The sequence below is a fragment of the Amblyomma americanum genome, chromosome 1, assembly GCF_052857255.1.
Source record: "Amblyomma americanum isolate KBUSLIRL-KWMA chromosome 1, ASM5285725v1, whole genome shotgun sequence".
Classification (NCBI taxonomy): Eukaryota; Metazoa; Arthropoda; class Arachnida; order Ixodida; family Ixodidae; genus Amblyomma; species Amblyomma americanum.
In genome coordinates this window covers 89,940,487-89,964,823 of record NC_135497.1, presented here as the reverse complement: position 1 = coordinate 89,964,823, position 24,337 = coordinate 89,940,487, and the positions used below count along the sequence as shown (strand labels likewise).

General features: G+C 49.9%; 3 protein-coding genes across 5 annotated transcripts in view; 1 reads left to right on the top strand and 2 right to left on the bottom strand.

Annotated features, from left to right (window-relative positions):
• Nucleotides 1-20,325, bottom strand: part of LOC144113206 (oxysterol-binding protein-related protein 6-like) — an 87,783-nt gene extending 67,458 nt beyond the window's left edge. The window contains exon 1 of one of the 2 annotated variants that reach the window (XM_077646166.1): nt 19,939-20,325. The gene's annotated coding sequence lies outside the window, so the exon portion shown is untranslated. The remainder of the gene's footprint in view (nt 1-19,938) is intronic. The other variant, XM_077646168.1, reaches the window with a different exon arrangement.
• LOC144113208 (uncharacterized) lies at nt 1,021-21,807 on the top strand. Of its 2 annotated transcripts, none has more exons than XM_077646173.1 (5): nt 1,021-1,186; nt 9,302-9,402; nt 14,131-14,300; nt 17,700-17,910; nt 21,602-21,807. In XM_077646173.1, exons 3-4 carry the CDS (start codon nt 14,131-14,133, stop codon nt 17,899-17,901), a joined length of 372 nt encoding a protein of 123 aa, XP_077502299.1. In that variant the 5' UTR covers nt 1,021-1,186; nt 9,302-9,402; the 3' UTR covers nt 17,902-17,910; nt 21,602-21,807. The 2 variants fall into 2 exon arrangements, with proteins under 2 accessions (XP_077502299.1, XP_077502298.1); XM_077646172.1 differs by having other exon boundaries at nt 1,046-1,186; nt 17,700-17,886.
• Nucleotides 21,808-22,388: 581 nt separating this feature from the next.
• Nucleotides 22,389-24,081, bottom strand: LOC144113207 (uncharacterized). The gene is made up of 3 exons (XM_077646171.1): nt 23,773-24,081; nt 23,531-23,600; nt 22,389-23,341 (listed from the first exon to the last, which is right to left on the bottom strand). The coding sequence occupies exons 1-3, from the start codon at nt 23,956-23,958 to the stop codon at nt 22,626-22,628; spliced, it is 972 nt and encodes a 323-aa protein (XP_077502297.1). The 5' UTR covers nt 23,959-24,081; the 3' UTR covers nt 22,389-22,625.
• Nucleotides 24,082-24,337: the final 256 nt, after the last annotated feature.

The following is a 24,337-nucleotide window of genomic DNA, read 5'->3' as shown; positions in this document are numbered from 1 at the left end:
GCGCGAAACATCAGCTATATTGCAGACTTTTTTTTTTACGCGTTTCGTTTTTCTTTTTCACGTTCGAGCATAGTATAGTATAGTATAGTATAGTATAGTATAGTATAGTATAGTATAGTATAGTATAGTAAAGTAGTCGAGTATAGTATTCTCAGATATTCACGGATGTCCTCAGAAAAAGGTATGGCACAACGCTTCGCTGGCCTGAGCTGTTTGGAGGTCTAATATGCGCTATGCACTTTCAAGCTACCTTGTAGTAGTAGTACAGTAGTGGTATAGTAATAACATCTTTACTGACTGGAAATTAACGCGCCTGAAATCAAAGAGCCAGACCCCTCTTCATTTGCGTTCTGTTCTGAGTTTTGAAACGTAAGGCACAATGCGGACCAAGAAAGGATGCAGACGGCAGTTGTGATGCAGCTTGATCAAGCACTCGCGTGTCCATGCGAACCAGTGCCCACTAAATTTTGTAGCACGCATAAAAGCAGAGTATCTTCCAAACAAATTTTCAACGAGGCCCGTGGGCCAGCCCTCTTTTAATGAACACTACTCTTATACAGGACTACTATATGTTAAGGTACTAGCACAGCTTAGGCGCCTGACCAGCTTCCTCACAGTTGTCGATATGAGTTCACCCATGCAGCAGCTGCTGCAGCGCTTTAATTATTGTTTTAATTATTGTGAATACGCTACGTGACTACACCACAGCGACTTCCACCTCTGCTAACTTCAAAGAAAATCGATCGCCCGGACGAAGAAAGAAGAAACTTAGCTGCAACAGACGCCCAAGTATGGCGAATTCCATGGCAACGACGTCAGATAAGCACAGAGCACGTCCAGCAAGCGACGCAGCTCTCGTACGCTTTTTTTTTTGTTGTTGTTCCGAAGCCTGTACGTAGGAACGCCACGGCAGAAAAGAACAAAAGAGAGGGAGAGGTGCAGAGGGAAAGCGACTGCTTGTGTGTACGCGCGGAGAGAACCGTTGGGGCGGTACGCCTTATCGCCGCCACCCTAGGAAGTGAGTCGAACTTCGGACCCTGACCGTTTCCTACGCCCGAGCCCCGTCCTCCGCCGCCGCAGACCCGGCGCGTAGGCAGCCCGAAGTCGACGCTCCTCCCGTGCAGCCGTCGTTCCCAGCGCGAGCTTCCTCCAGCCAGAGAGGGAGAGAGAGGCGTACAGCTAAATCGTGAGTAAACGCATGCTTCCACCCCGTATGCGCGGCGCGCGAGCTCTGAACAAGGCGGTGCTCTGAGGGCCCAGTGTTGAGCGGAGCAAGCCCCGTCTGTGCCCTTCCACAGCCAGGAACAGCGCGACGACGCCGCTCGCTTCGCTCAGTTGGTGCCCGAGCCGCTGCTAATGTATTTGCGCGCACTAGGGCGACCGATCTTCCGTCCGCCGTCGGGCATTCGACGCCGCGGGGCGTCGGCTTCGGCAAACAGCTCGTGGTGCATCCGCGCTTTCTTTGGTGCGCGCGGGCGGTCATGCTTGTTGACACGGCTCGCGGGCACGTTTGGAGGCCACGCCCGGCCGCGACGTCGCTATCTCTCGCCATTAGGCCGCCAGAGCTGAACGCGACGGCGCTGAGACAGCGAATTATTCCCTGTGCGTCTACGTACATCGTCTATACTCCAGTAGGGAGAACGTTTCCTGATTGTTTGGCCTTGGGCCCCAGACCGCACTTCGAAGCTGGGGCTACACTTGCCGAGTCACCGGGGGGCCCTATGGGAAACTGCATCGCACGAAGAAAGCTCGGAGGCCATACTGAGCTTCCTTGCTACACGGGCATTCGAGTTCCTTCCTCAGCCTCGCTCACGGAGAACAAAAGAAAATTTCGCCAGGCTCGCAAGAGCGCGACCCCGCATATCTTATCGAAGGCGACGCGCGTTTGGGACCTATCGCCGCCATTGCACGCCGTATAGCGACGGCGTGTCGCAGCGTGTGCTGCTGATTTCCATCCCCGTCTTATTGTTTAAACGATAAAAGAAACGAGGCGGCGGAACGGACAAAATTGAAAGGTGAACGTTCTTGGACCTTGTTTGCGTGCTTCTTCTGACTACGTTCTCTCTTGCGCTTCTCCTCAGCAGTTTCCTATATCAGTCGTGTCGGGGCGCGGGGCGTCGAAAAAAAAAAAAGCAGTGGAAGTCTCTTTTTTTCGAAGCCAGCTTTTCCGGGGAGAAAGCTTGCGATCGACGCGGGTGGCAGGGACAGGAAATTATAATCCCCGAATTTAATCTTCACCAACTCTCCCGAGTCACGTTCTCCACAATTTTAGCAGTATGCCGTATGTATAGTGCGTTGTCTCTTTTTTTTTTTTCGCCCCGTCGGCGCAGCAGCCCATGTGCTGCGTTCGAACGGCACGAGCCTTTCCCGCGCCGTCTCCTTGCAAGAACCCCTCGGCCCGTAATAAGCCTTAATCGGGTCGCTGCGCCTCCCGCGTGCCGTGAAACAGGCGCAAGGGTGCGTCCCGAGACAAAGAAGAGCTCTTTGGGGCCTATCGATCTTTTGTGTCACGTGCCGCAGCGGCCTCTAGGCAGCAGCGGCGACGCAAGCTGGGCGTGTGTGTACTACGCGCGGATTCGCTGGCGCATTGACGCACTGGGCCGTCAAGGTGAAAGAAAAAAAAAAAGGGGCAGTGCACGCAGAAGCAAAAGAGGAGGCCCGAGTTTAATCCTTTCAGACGGGGCCGTCCCGACAGCTCCATTTGCCGGCACGCCGCCGCGCATATGCCCGACGCGTATACAGAGCAGGGTCTCTAGCATATGCGGGTAGCGCTGTTACTTCCGAAAATTGGCGCTTCGCACTCTTCCGTGCGTGTTACGAAAAGAGACTGCTAGGTCTTTTTTTTCTCTGTTTTTTTTGCGACTTTACGCCGCCTGTATAATGGCATGTTAAGACCGACTCGCTCTGAGATGCCTACATTGCCACTGCTGTATTCCGCGAGGCAGAGAGCTCTCGTGGCAAGTGCCGTGTGTTGACTTAAGGGCGAGGAAGTAGAGCGGAAGGGATTCGAAGGCCTTTGCAAAACATATCGCCACGCTTGGCTGCGCACCGCGGCTTTTGCTGGTGGCGAGTGTCGTTGCGCGATACCCGGATGTATGATCGAAAGTGTAAAGGTGCTTTTGCCGGTGACGACTGCAGTCGCATATTTCTTTCCAGCGGTCTCTTATAGAGAAGACAGGTATAATGCTGTGCTGGTAAAATATGAGGTGCAAACATTTTTTTCCTGCTGTTTTTTCAAGGAACACAGGTATTCCAGATGCACTCCATACAGTGCACATAAAGAAAGGAACAGTCATACCTCGACAAGACACTCTTTAGCATCGGTATATGGAGCATACCAGCGTGATACCAGCGTGAAGCAGCGTGATACCAGCGTGATGCATACCAGGTGCGCTGTTTCGCAGCTCCGAGCTTCGTCTCTCATCCGTTGTTTACGTTCAGGGAAGATCGCAGCCCAAGATCGCGCTCAGGAACCATGCATACACCGCCCTCGAAGAATGTTGAACGTTTTTTTTTTTTTTTCAGAGAACGTACAGGAACACTTTTAGGCTTGCACAAGTGATTAGCTGCTACAAACTGTTGTTCTAAACGGCATGAGGTCACCGAGAAGATGTGCAGCTTCAGCACTAGGTGCACAGGACAAACAACCGCACGTACACCGCATGCAGATGCAGGTCGACAGAAACCGCTAATATATAAGCATGGCCAGCCGGGGCAGCCATGTCCGATGAAATGAACACACAATTCGTCGCATATCGCTGCACAAGAAGACCAAGGGACAGTTTGCGGGACGTAGCTGCGATAACCGTCACCGAATAAGAAAGAGAAAAGAAAAGAAAGGCAGGGTGGGCTTAACCAGGCGTAACTACTACGGTCCAACGTTTAGGGGAATCCGTCAAGCTGAAGTGGATTTGTGATAAGGGCGTAATTACTACCATCCACCCAAGCGCAGCCATGCTACGGCTACATAGGAAAGCTATTCAAGGTGTTTCAGTGAAGCTGATCACTGATTTTTAAAAATAGGCTTTTTGAGTTATGATGATGGTTTTCGCGGCAGAATAATAGCAGTGCCGGCGGACATCAGAAAACAGCTGAATCAAGTTAACTAGTTAGCTGGTCAGCTAATTTTCGATAAATAACTTTTAACTATTACAGTTACACACGTGCTTGCAAATAGAGATTTGTAGCCGGTCGTTATAACAGCCATGTCAGTTTTTGGAATTTATAAATCGCGATTACCCTCGGCGTTGTGGATCGACAAAATTTGGCTATTTCGACTAGTTACGTGCAGTGGAGAGGTGCTTTGCCTGCACGCTTTTTGAAAGCGCATGTAATTTTGCACGATGTAAGCAGAATTGATTGGGCCACAGCGGCGATGGTAATCGCGTTTTCTAAATTCTAAAAACTGATATGGCTATTACTAACGACCCGCTACAAATATCTGATTGCAACCAGGTGTGTAGCCACAACAGTCAAAAAGTTAATTATCAGAAATTAGTTAAGCGGCTAACTAGTTAACTTTACTCACCTGTTTTTTGATGTCCGCCGGCACTAGTATTATTCTGCCGCGGAAGCCGTCTTGTATGAAAAGGCCTAAGAATTAGTGATCAGCTTCCTTGAAACACCTGGTATAGCTTTCACAGACATTTCGTAGTAGTTTCGGTGGGACCCACTTCGAGCTGTTGATCAATTCACCCTCGCCCTACCATATGCTAGTCGTTCCGGTTAGCTCCGCTGGTACAGCGACTTCACCAGTGAGGCGGTCGTCCCGGGTTCGAAGCCTGTACCGGGACGAATTTTTCAACTGTGAAGTTTCTGTGGATGCTGTATAGTCTTCCTTTGTAGCCATAGAATGGCTGCGCTCGGAAGTATTCTAATGAGTAATTGCTCCTTATTATAACCACGTAACCAGGCGCAGCACCGCTTTAGCCTGCGCAGAAGTTCCGCCATCTCCCCCCCCCCCCCCCCCCCCAAAAAAAAGCACGCACTAACACGAAACCTGGTGCATCGAAACGAAAAGAAAAGAGAAAGGATAAAAGAATAGCTTTTTGTTCCTTCCTTAGTTAGGTATGCTCTAAAAACACGTTCTTCACTCCCGCACTTTCAGGCAGAGCGTGACGACCACTTTTTCCCACTCGAACGGATATATTCGTTCTCGTGTATACATACATCCGAGTGAGAGCTATATAGCCGAGTATATAGCCGAGCTATAAATAGCCGAGTGAGATCCAGAAAACAACTCATCAAATAAATCGGTAATCCAAGCAAAAAGCAGCATGCAGCCTCGAGTTGGCGCAGGCACGCCATGCTGAAGTATTCGAACATACCTCCCGTTAGCTTATTTTCCAGCACTGCACAATGAACAAAGCTCTCTTCGGCTTAAACTGCGCGTTTGCACATGTGTGAGTGTGGGGGTCCTCTGTTCTCGCTAGAACTTCCTCCTGCTGGTCAGCGGCGTTTCTTTTCTATCTCGCGGTAAGAAACGCAGCGAACAGAGAGAGAAAAAAAAGAAAGGAATGAATACTGGCAGCCGACGTCGTGAAACTGTCCAGCGTCGTGGCAGCGGCCCCGCCCCGTCGGCCGCCCGAACAGCCGCCGCACGGCTCCTTGAGAGCGCGGCTGCGCGCGATCCAAAATGGAGATACGTCACGCCTCCTTCACGAGGCGCCCCGTTCACTTAGCCTAATGCGGCTGTGAATTATTTAGCGTCCGGCTGCGAGCTAGAGGAGGACTATTTAATCAACTTGCCACCTGTGCTACGCCTACGCGCGGCGGGATTGCCCCGGCCCCCGATCGTGCTCCCACTACATGCAGGAGACGAGGCCCCAGGAGATCGAGGTGTCTCTGCGCATTACGTAGCCGTACATAACCGCTGCAAGGTTTTGTACGATGCCTCGACGGCGGATTCGTGCGATAGTTGCTAGCGGAATGCATGTGTGGCCGATAATAAGCAAGCAAGCACACGTAACCACTTTCTCCTTCATGTAGCGGAGCTGCAAATAATACAGCCCGCATGCCGTTGGTTGCGATGTGCGTGGGCGTCGGTATAGACGCAGCTGCAATTTCGGGGTAGGGCTTGCGTCAAATGATGCTCTTGGGAACTTTTACGGGAGAAAAGCATAATCTATAAGTGCATGCACGAATACTACAAGGTAATCGAATGATGTAGGAAAGAGTGCCGCGGGTAAAAATGCTTGAGCCCTTGCTTGTATGTTTGCTGAAACTGCGTTACGCAAGTTTGTTTAACCAGTTCGTGCCTTTAGATAAAACGCTCGCGATCCTGCGAAGGTCGCAGGAAGTCGGTGTTATATAAAGCAAGGCGCTCTCTCCGTAAGTTCACGCGAATCCACACGGTTGCGGGGCCGGCTGCTGGCTTCAGGTAGTGTGCGCGCAACGGAGCTCGACTCACCTGCCACTCAGAAGCTATACGCGCCGACTCGCCGCCGCCGTGACGGCGACACCAGACAGGGGCAAAGCGCGACGTATACCGAAACGCACGATCGAGTTTCTGCCAGCGCGCTGTCGGCGCTGTCAGCGCAATGCGAGGCGTCGAGTCAGTATCCGCGCGTGCCTGTACACGTGTCGGCGCGTCAATGAACGCGGTGACAGGTGACCCGTCTGCAAAGTCGGCTGTCACATTATGATCATTGCCCACTCAAAAGGGATTAAATGAAGGAGTTTGGACAAGCCAGCGTGAGCCTCGATTTAGCAGATGTCCTTCCGTGTTTCGATAAATGAATGAATGAGTAAATAAATAAATAAATGAATAAATAAATAAATACAACCGAAGCTAAGGAAGTTGATTACTCGGAACGCTGGGTTGTTTTACTCGCTTTGTAGTCGCAGCCTCCTCAAAGTCTCTACGACGTCAGCGCGGCGTCATTGGCGCCGAATAAACGGCGCTCTACTCGAGTTGCGTTCTTTTTATGTGGCAACTTGGGTCGACAGATGCGCTGTGCACAGGCCCGCTCGGACCGAAAAGCTGCGTACGCCCCGAGCGAGCGGCCAATATTCGCCCCTTCGCCAGGCCTTGCATGCGCCAGCCGCGCAGCTCGGGACACGAGCCGTGTTTGCGCACGGCTTTCCGCCACCATGCACAGCGCACATTTGTTTTCGAGCGCGCGACGAGGAAGGAAAAAAAACGCACGTATCTGCCGTATTTACGCTACGATACGCCAGCCTCCTACGTGGCACTATGCGATACGCACACGCGAGAACGGCGGGTAACTTTATGCCCCAGCACAGCGTTTGTCAAGATGTATGGCGATCGTTATTATGCTTGGAGCCCCCCCTTTTTTTTGTTCTTATTCCGTCGTGTCTCACCTCGTGGCTATCGATATCCTCGTCACGATGACGGTGGTGAGATGTCCGCCTGTGTGCGCTGCAGTGCCGTGTCTGGCAGGGTATTGTGATAGCTACACCAAGACTCAAAACAACGAGACAAAGGTCCCTGGATATAGGGGCGCCTTTAATAAGGTCACTTCTCCTTATTATAATTAGCTACGTATACGCACCTCAACAAGCACACTGCATCGAAACACCGACAAAAGCCGTCGCGGTGGCTGAGTGGTTATGGCGCTCGGCTGCCGGCCCGAAAGACGCGGGTTCGATCCCGGCCGCGGCGGTCCAATTTCGATGGAGGCGAAATTCTAGAGGCGCGTGTGCTGTGCGACGTCAGTGCACGTTAAAGAACCCCAGGTGGCCGAAATTTCCGGAGCCCTTCACTACGGCGTCCCTCATAGCCTGAGTCGCTTTGGAACGTTAAACCCCCCCATAAACCAAACCAAACAGCGACAAAACAAAGTCTCCTGGAGATGTGTTGTCGCAGCGGACGTTTCGTTTACAAATGCGGTTCATGAAACAGGATGCAAGGGAACAAAGCCGAGACGGAAGGCAGCGGTGCGAGAGGGAAAACCTATGGAACACAAGCAGGAAGAGAGCCTCTAGCTGTGGCCTAATATATGGGCAGTGCATTACTGCGCTATAGGCGCAATCAACTCGTGCCGCTATGTCCTCAGCGTCGCATATCAAACTTTCTTTTATCGGCCGCTCGGTTCTCCTCGCGAAAACAGCGGACCCACGCAACCGAGCTGTATGGGCCAATCTCTAAAGCCCTCCTTCGCCAATTAACACTATCGCTCTCTCTCTCTCTCTCTCTCTCGTTATGTTGATTGAGAAAGAAATTCTACGTGCAGGAAGAAAAAAAAAGAGTACTTCCCTGTAGTTAGCGGTAATTAAAGGTCAATTTGAATGCATTAGACTTGCGGCACATACACAGCGTTGTCACAATTAGCTGAATGACGTGAGCTTCGAGTTAACTTTCCGCAAATGGCAGGCGAATCCTGCGTAGTTTCTTCGCCACAGCGAGGCGCCGACAGCCTGGTTGACGTGTTGGCAAATAAGTAGTCATTATTGCTGGACTGTGCCCTCTCTACCTGAATGTATAATGCTGCCAGCCCATCCCTAGGATCCGGACGCAGGCATGTGTGGTGGCAAGAGCCTGACCGGCCATCCATTGGGCGACCTGTAAGACGCCGAGGCAAATTGGCGCTTATTCCGGTGGCGATTCAACGAAACGCCCGTAGCACTCTGTTGTGGCGATTTCGTTAGGACCAGAGAAAAATGGGGGAAAAGGCCGACACGCCAATGTTCCCGCGCAATCAAGTTAAAGGACACCGGAAAGCTAGGCTAGCCGCACAGAGAATGGCAATGAGTAGCTGGTCACACTATGTTACTAAGAATAAGGATAAACAGCAAGGGTAAACAAAGGTGAGACGGGTGTCCAAGCTTCCAGCATCTCACTGCAAGGGCACGTCACCCTTGTCGGACCTTTCCGGATGCTTCCGGGAAGTACACGCTTACGCGTAGCGACAGAAAAAAAAAAAGGATAGAAACTGCAACCACGACGTTGGTTTCAGTCCGTGACTTCGGGGAACTGCGTCCCGGGCGATGCTGCACGGTTCGATGACATTAGGGACGAATCTTGTTCCGGGTGAGATCTTGGCTCTATAACGCTGAGACTCCGCGTGCTGCGTGCGTGAGTCGCGCACAGCACTCATGCGGCGATCCAAGAGCCGAGTGCATTGACTCGTTGGGTCGCTTGCTCGGGAGCACTTTGTTGCCAACCGATCACCGTTACGAAAAAGGCGACGTGCTCGCGAGAGGGCCGAAAGGAAGGCGTCAGCGCGCACACGGACATGCGGGCGGCGCCGCTTACGCGAGCCCCCTGGAATGCCCGGTAGATAAAGAACGCGGCTGCCGGCCGGGCGCGCATTGTTATCGCACCTCCTGTTCCCCGCAGGCGCGGCAGCAGCCCAATAAACGCTCGGGCCGCCCTCCGACCAAGCAGCAGACGGATCGCCTTCCTTCCCGAGGTGGCACGACGCCGAGTCCTCTCCAAAGGTGAGCAGCCTTCCTCATTCACTCGCTCCTTCCCGGCGCGATCAAAAAGCAGCCCGGGGCGCTCCGCCCACGGCTGAAAAGCACAAAACGGACAAAAGCGGCCCTGAAAGGTGTGCCGGCTGCCCCCCCACCCAAATGTATTCCAAAGGGCACCTTCCGCATGTCCTTTCTGCTTTTTTTATCTTTTCTTTTCTTGCCTGTGAAGACCGACCGCGGCCACGAAGCACGTAGCGTTCGCACCGCGACGACTGTCTTCTCGGCGGCGGGGAAAGTGCGGAGTTTGGGCCGGCCCCCGACGTTTGCATTGATTTTTCTCTTCTCGCTTAAAACCGTCTGGCTACTTCTACGACTACTTTTCTCGCCACACGTGGTTCATTTCTCAGGCGAAAAGAACTACATATATATATTTTTTTTTCGGGTAAAAAAAATATGTGGGGGGGGGGCATTAAAACACAAGGCCCGTGTGCTGCTCCCGTGGACGTTGCATGTGCCAAGAATTATTCAGGAAGCTGTTTTCATATAAGAAGCGGCGTTAAAATGGTTTCAGCACTGAAATCGCCGAAGTACATAGATATGTATACATGTCTCTACAGTGTACACATGCGTACACACACACACACATATCGTGTCTGATATAAACTGATACGACAGCACAGCTGGTATGCATAACTTAAAAGCGTTTCCGCGTGCTTTTTGTATCTAACTGTGTTACTATGTTAGGCAGGTCAATGCGTCTTTGTTTTAGTCTTTTAGTCGATTTCGTTTTTTTTTTTCAGTCGATTTCGCATCCTTTGCCCTGTTTTAGTCAATTTTATGCCAATTCCAACGCAACTGCCCTAGCAGTAAGTTTTATTTACTGTGCTCCCAGCTGCAGTCTCTAACGAAGCAACACCATAGTGAATTACTGTGAATTACTGAACATCCCATTTGCGACCATAGGAAATTTGTCAAGACTTATGGTGAAAACAAAAGCGAAATCACTGGTTTTATTTGCTGAGAAATTATCGCCCGCTATTAAAAAGTCATACGACGAGGCTCGTTATTGAGCCTTAAGAATAAACTTCAATCGTATCGTAAGTTGAGAGGTTGCAAACAAGAATTCGCAGCAAAAATGTTTGCTGCTACGCTCGTTGCATGGCTAGTTACAAAACCATCATTCATGATGGCTTTGCATCGCCAGGAAGAAGAAATAAAACGACAGAAGCACGGCCCTAAGTGCCATATTCGCAATAAAGCCCGTGAATTTATCCCAGAGTTATTTCGAGCACTTGTTATATATAGCTGGTGGTGGATTTCTAACTATCAGAAGAAGTTACGGTCTTTTTCATTCCTGCATTCGGTCTTTTTCATTCACCCCCCCACCCCCCCCCCACCCCCCCAAAAAAAAATTCGAACTGTCACGCACCAATGAACAAAGCAACCACCGGCGCCGGAAGTCATTCTGGATTTTGTCACTTACAGTGTCTTTTTCAGATTAGAAAAGAAATTTTGGCGCGAACATTGCTAACTCGGGTTGGATTTCGTGGCAACGCCCATGCACCTGGAGTCATGTAACGCAAGGGGCCCCATCCTAGCACAAACTTTCAAGGGCCTTTCGATGGCTCGCTGTTGCGACTAAAATTTCAGTGCAATTACTCGCGATATATGACCGGTGACAGCTGCTGCTGCGCAGTATACACTGGAACGAAGGACAGCGTCATTGAGATTTTTCCCTGGCCGTTGCATATGTGCAAAAATGTAAAGGTTCTTGTTCATTAAAATATTTGTCCTTTACTTGCTAATTTCATGGCCTTTATGTTTTTCATATCAGCGGCATGCACTGCTTTGCTAGTTGCGGGCCGATATAGTTCTAGACTACGTGTGACATTTTCTTTAGTTAATAAATACACAAAAACATGGAAGCATTGGTATCAGTTATGTCTGCCACGAGTGAACGATAAGGGGATAGTTGGTATGACATGATTACAAGACATAACACTGAGCAGGGGACAAGAGACAGAAGTGAAGCACACAGTACGAGCTCGTCCTGTTTGCTTCTCTCCTGTGTCTTGTCCCCTGCTCAGTTTTATGTTTTGTAATCATGTCTGCCACGATTTTTAAGACATACGAATACATTCTTTCATTTAAAAAAAAATATATTTCACTTGTCTAGACAGTGCGTAGCGTTATCTAATACACAATGACATTGCCAATGGCAGTGCAGTTATTATTGTTGCGTTTGATCTCTCCACAAATTCTATGAGGAGGCCGCGCTGCAACATCCCCCCCCCCCCCCGAACAAAATTTCGGGCTACGCCACTGGCGCACAGGGAAAGAAAAAAACACACCAAAAAGCGAAGCTGGAGGCTCCGCCCTTATCTCATCTTATTTGATATTCAAACAAAATTCACATCACCGGAGTGCGAAGTACAGGCGAAGTCATATTTCATGTGAGTGAAGTAAGGTCTGCAGTACTACATTTCGGCGCTCCCACACTGTGTGTGTGTATATATATATATATATATATATATATATATATATATATATATATATATATATATATATATATATATATATATATATATATATATATATATATATATATATATATATATCAGGAAATTGAGAGGAGGGTGGGAAACACGCTGTATGTCAATCAGCACAATGACAGGCACGCAGCGGATTCAGCCGGCCTGTCGGTCGGCGAGAATGAAGATAGACCGTGTCAATCGAATCGCACCACACCGTTCACCGAGGTTCACCATGTCAACAAGTTTCGCTTACTTCTTCGCCCCGTCGTCGCCTTTGTTCTCCGCGGTTGCGCAATCGGGGCCTATTGTCTCGCGAAATAAGCAGGAATCGATACAGTCCTCACGGTGGCAGCGCTTCATTTGTTTCCGGACTGCATGGGACGATTCCCCGATTACGCTACGTCGTCGCGAAGCCCTATATAGTATACCGAGCTGCTAATCGCTGCGGGTAGCGGCAATGTTCAGCGCCCGTGCGCGCTTTGCTGGCACATATTTCCGGTATTGCAACGTTATCATTTGTTAATTATCTCTGCCGGACTACTCGACTGTAAGCAACCTATAAACCTAAAACACAGTGTGCCAGCGTCGCACCGAATATATATATATATATATATATATATATATATATATATATATATATATATATATATATATATATATATATATATATATATATATATATATATATATATATATATATATATATATAAGAAATATTGGTCTATAGCGGTGCTTTTGCAGGGGCAAGTTATTGCTATGCATAAAACAGGCTCCATTTTCCTCCAGTCAAACGCATCAATTCTGGAGAAAAGCATTTTACAGCGAAAAACCGTTTATGAACGCAATTTTTTTTCATGTAATGCAAGATATCAGAATCAATATATCCGCAGATCACTCGACGGCAGTCTTGTATTTTTTTTCTATTCGCTTTTTCGCTATCGTCAAAGGCGTTCCCCAATGGTTATATATGGCAGTCTTAACTGTTCGATGCCATCGCTGGAAACATATTAAAAAGAAGGTTTTCGCTACATATCAGAATAATGGACCATTACCTTCAATATTTCCTTCATTATTTCTCGTATTTCACTCACTGCTCATTTATGATGCCAAAAACTTTAATTTTTTTTTTTTGCATCTGCTGTCTGTAATTCATTTTTACAATTGTTCTTACAGGATGTCCCGTCCACAGTCTCTGACTTTGGGACCTCCTTCTGTATTCCAATGTTTTTCTCTAACCTTGTGCCATAAACATGTAATAAACGAACCTTGAACAGTGTCTTACAATTTTCCAATTTTCAAAATTTTTGCACGAGAAAGCTGGACTTGATAAGCAACGGGAGAAAGTACAGGTGCGGACGTAATTAAACAGAGTTGGCTGATTTGCTCCCAATGCAACCACACTTCGCCTATAGCAGAAATTAAGGAACATTTTTTTTGGTTACGACAATATGCGCCAGCGGACTGGACCAGCCATGACATGCCATGCCACTAAAATTCGATTAGACAATGCGTAAACATGGTTACACGGCTATAGTGCGCTCCGCTTACTTTTGTACGCATCTATATACAGCTCGCAATTTAAACAGCTTCAGCAACTATTCCATGACACCGTCCTTGGAGAAAGTGCTCTTACAAAGGTCACGTATAGCCGGTTTATTTAGTCGAAACCCTAGTTCTGTGCCTGCCAGACGCGCGTTCCTGCCATGCTTTATGGTCACCATTCAGAGGAAGAGTATCTGAAGCAGATCAGTGGTATACTGTTCATAAAGAGTGGGCGTCCGCGCCCATTTGCGGCAGACAAGTGTGCAGCGTTTCGCTGACGACTGTGTCGTTGCACCTATGGCCACTGATTTTTGTCTCGGTAAAATGGTGTTTTCCAGCCTCATTTACATCTCAGTGGTGTTAAATAGGGAATATTGCAGCTAGCTGAACGCACTTCATGTAAGCAACACGAACGAAAGGAAGACACCAACAGAAATTTAATATGCAAGACGAAGTGTCTTGATACATCCCCAGACCAGCCAGCTAACTTTATATTTCCTCCACTATGACGAATCTGCGAGAATGAACATCTCGTCTCTTCACGTTACTGATGCGATGAATCGAAACTCGTGCCTAAAAATGAGAAAATGCCCGTCGCGATTAGCGTCGTATGAATGCGCACTGCACAAGGTAGAGCAGTCGTCCGAGTGCACTGGGTTTCACGACGCATGCGCAGATGACGCAAGCCGAGTTTCGGGCGTTCCGCGTGGGCAACATGACGGCGGTGACGCTGTGCACCATGTGCCTGGTGGGCGTCGGACTGCTGCTCCTGATCTCGGGCGCCGTGGTCACCGGCATCGTCTACACCGAAGTGAGGCCGCCCACCGCTGACGAGAACTACGACAGGTGAGCGCGTGCGCTTTTGTCCCCCGCCGTCCGCCTCGCGACGGACCGCTATTTGCAGGTTCCATTACAAAAATTTCTTTAGACAGCCGATAGACTGTCCGTAGACTTCTGTCTATAAAGTCTATAGACTCTCCATAGAAAAATCCTAGACAACAGTCTATAGGCAATACAGATTCTATAGACAGTCATAGACAATCTATAGATTTATGGCCATACACTTTTAGTAGACATTTGTCTATAGACAGTCTATACACTATGAATAGACAAAAATAAATATCTATAGGAAGGCAATAGAGTCTATAAGAAGTCTATAGACTGTCTATAGACCATTTTTATAAGGGCTGAGCGCGCGTAACAAGCGCAGCTCCGCCTGTACGATGACACGCAAATCGTTGAATAACGCGTGGTCGGAGGCACGGAACCTTTGCAAGGTCCGTTTGCGCGTCTGCGAAAGACGCCTTCTATACGGCGGAGCACTCGGAATTCCTCCTAGTGCGTCGAACTCTCCGCAGTTAGGCGTGATGCATCTGGTGAGTGCTCAAGCCGCGGCCGATAACAGAGGCCGCGACCTTAATATCAGCAACTTATAAGGTTGCTCGCTCCTTTGTTTAGTGAGTTTATCGGATGGTCAAGCATGTCAACGCCTGCACGTAGCGCGAGGGGAAAAAACCCCAAACACACTCCTGAACGGTAAAACAAGAGGCGAGGCAGGATATTGATTCATTGGGCCTCGAACCCCATGCCGGAGCTTTAAAAGAAAATATATGTTCGTTCATATCAAAAGCCTCTGGAGAGTTTTTGAACATTTGCACTCCGAATCAAACTGTCCAATCTCGTTATGTTTTGCTGGACGCTTCGCTGCCATAAAATCCAGACAGACATACTATGGGGTTTCTGGTATAACGGTTGGTTTCAACATCCCGTCTTCTGCTTTATTTTTCATTACGGGACTTGCGCCTTTGGCTTGACGTCACAATCGCGTGTCAGACGCTGAAACATTCTGGCAATAATCAGACCGAAAGACTCGTGACGTCATGTCAGAGCAGCAGAGTCACCAGCAGAAAGAAAGGAAAAAAAAGGGGGGGAGGGGGGAAGTCGCCGTAAAAGCGTACGTTGACCAGCTAAGACTCCATGTAAACGCCTCTCTTTTCTTTCAATACGCCAGAAAGCAATGGCTGGTAGTTCATATTGAAACTTAACACCGCTAACAACTCGGAGAAGAGCAACGGCGAAAAACAAAGGCGCTGATTTTCAGCAGCATTATTCGGAAAGAATAGCGCGCCCACATACGCACCGACCCGATGAGCTCGATGCATAGCCACGTGGTCAGTTGGCGAAAGGCGGCGCGCGATTGCTTTCGTAAAGACTGGCATGCATATATACGAACCGATCACATGTTCTTGCTGTTGCCGAGTGGCAAATTAGTTCGTTAATGCCACGTGGTATGGGCATCGTATAATATATAAGCTCACTTTTTAAATCGAATAGATGTTGTTCAAAGTCAGCGCTAATGTCGTTAGTTTTTCCTTCTCCGCGTTGTTGACTGCACTGTCTACAGTACATCGTTTTCTTTGACTCAAAATTTATCTTCCACTGAAACGCGCACCGCTGTCGTTCGCATCCGGGCCTTTAAGCAATATTTGTGAGGCGCCCCTCGCTATAGCTTTTCTTCTGTGAACCTCACTTCCGCGCTGTCTCTGCATGTCAGAGACGCCAAAGTTAGACCTGCAAGTTAGTGGCAGTCATAAAAGACGCGACCGCCGATCTGTACGACGAGAAACTTGCATTCCCATAACACGAAGCACTGCCTAACAGCGCATATATTCCTCGATGAGTGCTGATATACCTAATGGCTGTGTGGCGTTACCTTCTGGTGTGCGGTACGTAAACAATAACCCTGTTTAATAACTTGCGAGAACTGGGGCAAGTGTGATTGGCTGAGCAAACGAGCGGAAGCGGCCAACCTTTATTCGTACCAGAAAAATAGCTAGTGAGTAGTTGTATTTTAAGTGAACTTCTTCCCTTAGTTCGCTTCATTTCCACAGTTACGTTTTGTTGTTCGTGCATGAATATATAAACAAAGTAGGAAAATGAATTACACCAGAGGTTAGAACCCAACCGCTACCCTCCACGCGTCGCGAGTTTACCTCCCCCACAATGTGCATGTCCCGCACCTATTTGGGCTATTTTATTGTGTGTGTGTGCACAGCCTTTGTGAAAAATATGCAGAGCAGAATTTTTCCTTCTGGGTCGTGCACTGTGGATAGTTCTGCATCGCCAGCACACTATATGCATCTCCTGATTATGAGAACTATTACTCTCGCCCTTGCCCTTACGTGGTCTAGTTTCAAGTGCTGTGCAAAGGCTGTAGGTGGATTCTGTCGTCTTAAAATTTTATCGATGCTCGATGAGCAAGATCACTTAATTTTCTCGAATGCCTAACAGATGATTTTGTCTTGTATAACAAAACTCAGTTTCTGGCCTGTAATTCTTGCTTTCTTATGTGTATGGTCTGCACTGACAAATCAGCAAAAGAAAGCCATTACCAATCGTCGTGCCCTTAATAGCTAGAGAACAGTGCTGACGATAATGCTCTCCGTTAGTGCGAAAAAAAAAAAGGCACTGTATAGCAACTGCCGCGGAAGGCAACATCTTTACTTTACTTTTTTGTATTTTCCCTTCAATAAACCACCACTACTACTCCCGTAACCGTAAATCTAGCAGGATGAAAAATCCTATTTTATATTCCTATCAACGTGATCAACGAACCAGGAGGTAGAGCTTTCTCTATCGCTTTTGACTCACTGCATTTACCTCAGATAGGCGGACAGCGGATGTGACTCTGCGGCGATTGCTATCACGCGGTGCCGTCAAGATCTGCACTAAGCCAGAAACAGCGTTTGAGATTACCAAAGAAACTCGCGAGCGTAAACATGAGGTTGTACGTTCTTCTCCATGCGCTGTAGTGATAGTGCAGGACTGATTTCAGTGCTGCTCGGAGCTTGTTGCGAGGCAACTAAGCAGCCCAAATGTGTTTTCGTGTCCGTATCCTGACAACGAGAAACATTAAGTTCAAATCAGAAGATTAGTATAGTTTTACAGGGTTTAACGTAAATCAGAACATTGCAAGCCCTTAAATTGAGAGAAGTAATTAAGCACTGATCAAAGGTTTTGTTTGTTAAAAATATGTGAATGGTGCTTGAGTAAAAAAAAAAGGCGCATCAAGAAATTATTTCATTAGTTCTCGTTCACTTCCCAGATGTGTCCTAGCGGCATGCAGTGCTCATGCTGCTTGTCTACAGACAGCTTTCATGACGATGCAACACGGCCAACGCCGCAGGGGCTGGACGCAGTTACCTCGAGCACATGAGCAACTGGTGTTTTCTGTGACCACCGCAGGTACCGCGGCGCCGACCTCCGCCGGGTGCTGGGCCCACTGATGCTCTGCCTGGGAGGATTCTTGCTCATTGGCGGCTGCGTGTTCATGGCGTTCGGCTACTACTCCAACTACCGCGACGAAGAGCGCGGCTACTCGCAGGCGCACGCGCGTGACTACGACAGCGGCCAGCAGCCCAAAGATGTCAAAGTGAGCACGTACTGAGCGGCCCAGGTATTGGTTTGCCTCACTCTCGCGTGGCGTCGATTCTGCCGAGGAGACCCAGCCGCTTTACTGTCCGAGTCGACCCCTCAGCTGCTGCTCTGCTCACCGACCGTGGCGTAACTTTGCACACTCTGTTTTTTTTCCCCCACTTTTTTTTTTCTTCTCGCGCCGGGTGCATGCGGTGCCTCTGTGCAAGCTTCTATCTTACCCACGCAAACCGAAGAAAACGACTGGCTACGGGCGGCCTTACAAGCGATAATTAATACGCCAATTTCTGTCGGACGCAGAAAACTGCCGCGTGTCAGAACCGCTGCCAAGCTTCCTTGAAAGAGCAGTTATCAGAAGGTGTTCTATCGGCTATCAGTCGCCTCGGCCACTTCGTCTTGAAGAGGCGAGCTATCGAATCAGCAAGCAGCAATGGCGAATGACTGGATGGATGAGTCAGTAGCACCTCTTGCTCGAGTTACCGCGCTGCAACGCAACGCGCCATGGTTATAGCTATCAGACGTGCCCATTGTCGTGACCAACCGAGAGAATATCCTTTTCTTCCGAGGTATTTTCGTGCCGGAGTACCGGTGCAGTATTCGCCAAAAGCACGCAGAGCGCGCACCACGTGACGCACTGCCCACTCCTAACTTTCTATGCGGCACAGACCCCCTGGAAACTCTTTGTCGTAATCCGGAGGCAGGCTGCGTGCTTCCGAGAAAGACTGCGTACGTCACTGACTTCGCTAGTTTTGCCACCGTTCGCAGCTTCGGGGAGTTTGCGGCCGACTTGAACGATCCACATTTGGAGCCGCGCTTACCACGATCTTCTTTATCTGCCTGCTGTGCTACGCTTTACCCTCGACCCAAAGGCCAGTCGAAGTTCCAGCACGTCCACTACAGAACATAATACAGCACGTAGCATGTTTTGCAATGCTGAGGTTACAGCTTCTAACCGTACGTCCTGGGTGCAAGATGGGGCAAAGCCTCGGGATCGAACAAACTTGTAACTCTGCAAGTTTCACCACAATACAGTCATATACTGTACCGCTGCAGCATTCAGCTCTTGCATCCCGCGATATTAATCGCTGCTTTGGTAAGCGTCGCTGCAGTCATGGACAAAAGTTTACGGGATGCGCATGAGTGCAAAACAACAATTATTTCTGCATTCTCTCGCTAGTCAGTCCAGATTTTGATACTTGTTCCAGCTGATGGAGCACGCATGGCCCCCAACGCTTTCACTCTTTCATTGACCTGCTTTACCTGACTGCGCAGGAATAAAGTTTTTTCCACGAACCCGCGTGCAGCGAACTTTTGTCCATGATTGTACATTTCGTTCGCATCACGTCTCTAAACGCGTGCCATGGAGTGCCTCGGCATGTTACCGTTTTTGCATGCCGAGGCGCAGCATGTCGAGCGCAGTTGCAAAGGGAGACATTGAGCTCTGCAACGAGTGACGCCGCAGCTACAGCGGGAGACACTTGGGTCGTGAGTGTACAGCCAGCTGCTATACATGTCAGCGATCTGTGCGAGTCTATACGGAACACAGCTCCTGCCTCCTTTTCTTCGCCATTTTTGACAGCAACACAGTTGAAACATACTCCCAGCTCATATTTGTCCTAAATAATGCGAATAGCACAACGCAGCCGGAAAAAGCGTAACTTTCTTTTTCTTTTTATCCGTGTACCGAACGCAATGCGTACGTATGCAGCTTGTGCCATACCGATTACCCTATATTTACAGACAACGGACTGCGTGTTTCCCTCCTGTGCCATTAAAACCAGTTACTTAGACAGGTAACAAAGGTAGCCCAGGTGGGGGGGGGGTCAATGCGATACATTGCCCAATATTCAGGTTTGAAAACAGCTCCCAAGATGACGATGAGCTGCAAGGCGAATTGAAGAGGCCAACGACGAAGATACCGCTTCTGGGCTGCTTGCGAAAAGGAATGCAGCTTGATGTAGCGGCTTTGGCACGGGACATTCGAAATTCCGTTACCACTGCCCATCGCGCCCCGACCCCTCGCAAAAAAAAAAAATTACATCAAGCTTACCGGTATGCCTTTATCCACGAGAAACCAAATACGGACACAGCCTCGAAGTACCCACGATTTCCAACTCGGTACACCTACGAGTCCCCGCCAGCGAGGCGTGGCTCGTACAGTCCGCAGTCAATACAGGAGCGAAGATCAATGCTCCGTTGGCCGGGTGAGCTTGCGCAGACTTTCAAAGGCACACTGCCGCGTCTGTGGATAGTTGAAGCGACGAACAAAAGGCGCTTCTCGCAGGCACCTTCATGCCGGAGCGCTCGAGCGCGACGCAGTTCACAAGCCCCCAGTCGCTCGTCTAACTAGGGAAACACTGCAGACACGAGAGCTAAAGCGGCGGTGTACGGGAGGCAGCTGTACAACGCCGCTGCCGCAGCTGCAGTCGCCAGAGGTAGTAAGGGAAGGGAGAAGGGGCGTAGGAGTGCGCGCTTTCCGTCGACGCGCTCTTTCCTCGATGCATCAATTTTTGCCACACGCAGACGCCGTGCGGAGGGAGCACGGTAATGGGCCTCCGCGTGCACCCGCCGCCAGCAGAGAGGGCGAGGAGAAAAAGCCCGGGTCTCGCGTTGTTGGTCGCCTCCCAAGGGGAAAAAGTTCACGTTTCCTCCGCGTGCTTATACTCCATTGATCGCCGCGACTGTTGCCGCGATCGAGTAGGAAAGCGCGGTCACCCGGCGAAGGCCTTAACAGTGCGGCCATTCATCAGGCGGCCAGCCAGCTCAGTTGAGCGTCTTGCGACTGCGTTGTTCCCGTAACTCCTTTCCATGCTTGGATGCGAGCGCCAACTTAGAATACCGTCCCGTGCAGCTGAACGGACATGACGATGCTAAACTAATGTGCGATGGGGCGCACAACGCGCAAGAGCATATTTCACGAGGTGATCTACACAACTGTATACACTCTACAGACGCAGCATGCTTTCGAATCAGAACGACTTTTGCATGCCGTCACATGAGCAGTACGTAGTTGTGTTGTTACATGCAACCCAGTGTGTAGAGCATGCAATTTAGATGCCCCCTGCTCTGATCTAAAATGCTGCGTGGTAGCCTTTAGGCTTCCGCTGCTTCCTAGCCCGTAGGCCGTATAATATTGTTGCTGCTGCATGCCTTTCGTTTTTTGCTTCCAGTCGACCGAACCCCATCCTTGACTCCTCGGATGGAATCCCGAGTATGCATGAAACATTACGAGCTGAAAGCAGGAGCCGGCATACCGGCAAGCGCTTGCTAGATACACTTCCTGTACCGAAGACAGGGGGCGTGCCTCGACTCAGCAGCTGACAAATATTGCAGCTCTTGCGTACGCACTAGAGTAGTAAGAAAATTCCCAAGGCAGTTACGGAAATGCCGCCGCCATAGCGAAGCCAGAAATGGTAGGATGTGACAAAGAAAAGAAAAAAGAAGGCTCGAAGCTCGACCTGTGGCGTATGAGTCTCACCTTAGATGAACCTGCGCTCTCCACAAAGTCGGTGGCCGGGAAGCCAAGGAAAGACTAGCGAACCGCGTCCTCGGCGCACTGCGAGTCTTCCAAATCTGGAAGCGCTCCTCGCTGTGCGCGTTTTCGCTTTAATGAACGCCGCCCAGACTCCGCAGGAGGTCGGCCGCCCCACACACGCGACAACAGGTTTCAGTGTCATACCGAGGCCGGCGAACAATGGTTGTTTTCCTTTCAGATGCGTTATCTGGGAAGCTCATCGTCCAAGGAGGACTTGGAAGCCGGGAAAAGGATGATGGAAAGATGATTTCAGCCCTGAACAACTCGACTCCCTGTACATACTTCTTGGCTGCTGCACCGATCAAAGGGATGCACATCGCATAGGCGCACCTCTTAATTTGTATTGCAAAGCGAGAAGACCGAAGCTTAGCGGTCCACAACATGTATCTGTGTGTTGTTCAACTGCCAGCGTTCGCTGCACGCAATGCCTGATGTACTTTCGTTGTCAACGGCAGAAGGCATTTCAAGCGACATCATACCAAATACATATGCATCGTCACTTACATGAAATACACAACGCGTTTCTCTTTCGGCGAAACGGCGTCATGCAGTGCCTTGTCATTAGCCAGCCAGTGAAATAAAGGTACTTCCTTCAGTGTGGCCAAACTTCATGAGTTGATATGGAGTCAGAAATTGCTGTAAACCCTCACTGATACAGCAGTCTTAGTAAAAGAAAGGTATAACCGGCCGAAAGAGTAACCGGAAGCCGATTGAAGGTTATTGCCTGAAACTCAATATCATTGTAGAAATTGGCCCAGTTGGTAAATGTTAAACGTGCCCGACGGCACTTAGCTTGCGCTTAATTTTTCGTCCGTGGCCTAGAGTATTTCTTTAAAAAAAATCCAAGCTGCTTTCATGTTCCGATCACTCTATCGGCCGGTAGTACGTCTACCGTTATCCAGAGATCTTAGCTGCAGCACCGGACAACTTGCTCAGTGCGAAGTATACAGTTCCGTTTTTTCTTTACTTTGATGACCTTTATTAACACAAAGAAGTACAAAAACAGTACAACAGAACAAAGAGAAAAAAGTTAAGGGTCAACACGAGAAAATCTCAACAAAAAGAAAAGTGGGGAAACAGCTAGAGCTGAGGTTTCTTAAGCTACAACAGAACAAAGAGAAAAAAAAGCTAAGGGTCAATGTGAGAAAATCTCAACAAAAAGAAAAGTGGGGAAACAGCTAGAGCTGAGGTTTCTTCACTTGCTACAGCATGGGCTCGGCCTTTTTGATCCACAGCTTCTTAACAATGCCTTCAAGGCGCTTCATCTTCTCTTCGCGAGGCGGGCCAGAGGCCTGATCCTTGGACATCTTATGAAACTTCCCCTTGGACAGAACCACTATGGCGGGAAGCTGAAGCTCCGGAGCCATCACCGAGGAGCATTCGTTGTCGTTGTCTCCAGCTCCTGCCGTTATCGCTCTCTTGGCGCACACGTCGCAGCGGCCACCCTCAGCGAGGCAGCACCGCTTCCATCGTGGTCTTAGTAGACTCTTCAGCATGGTCGGGCTGCTTATACGCACGATGTCTGAGCCCGACGATTTAAGAGCGTAGCGTAGCAGCTCACGCGAGATGCCGCGCGGCGGACTGTCCTCGTCTGGAGGAAGGGGGGCAATGGAATGGCGGTCGTCCGCGCTCGGCGGTTCAGCGATAGCCTCGTAGGGGTTACCATTTCCAGCGGCTGGGATCGCGCGTCGGGCGAGCCAGCCGTAGCGAAGGTCCAAAAGAGCCATAGCGGCTTGGTCCACGGAGGCATCAGGTCCCTGGCCGTCCGCTCCGCTCGGGTCGGCGTCCGGGGCGTCCGGGGCGCCCTCCTGGGCATGGTTGTGTTCCAAGGGAATTTCCTCCTTTCCATCACTCTCGATCGCAGATCCCCGTTCGTCGGGGCAGCCTTCGGCTTCTGTCGGATGCGGAGGCCGGCTGGCTGCAATGAAACAACAGGCGCGCAAAAAAAAAACCTCGCCTCGCGACCCGACAAATAATTCGTTTCTGCTGTTATACCACAGTCGGTATCACTCAATTGAGTAGCCTATCGTGTCAGCAGTACGAAACGCCGCCTACGCGACGGCAGATTCGGGCGAAACGACGGATAAGAGTCGGTCTCTGCTCTCACCTCCGCGTTCAGGTGCCAAGGTGTCGGCGTCGCGTTCATCGGAAACGCCCGGTCCAGACCTGTTGTTGCGCTGAAACGGAATGCATAGACCTTGATTAGCCAAAAATTTTTGCAACGCCGCTCCGGCGAAAATCCAAGAGAGAAGGGGAACACCAAAGGTGCGTATCCTTTCCTCCCAACCCGACAGCTAGTTGTCCCCGCGCCTAAACCGCAGGTGGCCGCACACCAGCGAGTAGGGTTACCTTGGCCTCTGGCACCCCTTCCGGAGGGGCGGCGTCGTCCCGCCCTCGCTTGAGAGTAACCTGAGCAATCTGAAGCCCCTCGGGACGCTGCTGGAGGGCGTTCCAGGTGGCTGGGTCGACCTCCCGAACCGTCAGCAGGATCGTGCCGGCCCGGGGACTACGAGGGCTGGGAACGTTCGACTGCATCGTCTCTGGGGCTATGGCAATGGCGCTCTTCTTCTTTGCTGGTCACCTGCCCCGGATGCTCGCACTAATGCCACGCGATCACGCACGCACTGTTAACCAGCCAGGCGCTTTCTCGCGGCACACGGCGTGTAGCCGTAAAAATCGAGTTGATGCGAAGTCCTGCGTTGCACCGGCCGCGGTTGTCAGAGAGGTCGACTTTGGTGGCATTAGGTTGCCAATAAAACCAAACGCGATCAAAATTACGAGTAGATAGGATTTATTTCTCCAAGCTGCGTACTGTGATCGCTGTTGCCAGACTTCCTCGCAAACAGGAAAAGATAAAGAACTGTGTCCCCCGGTTGATTCTGCGCGTACGCACGTTTTATGGTACTTTTTCACG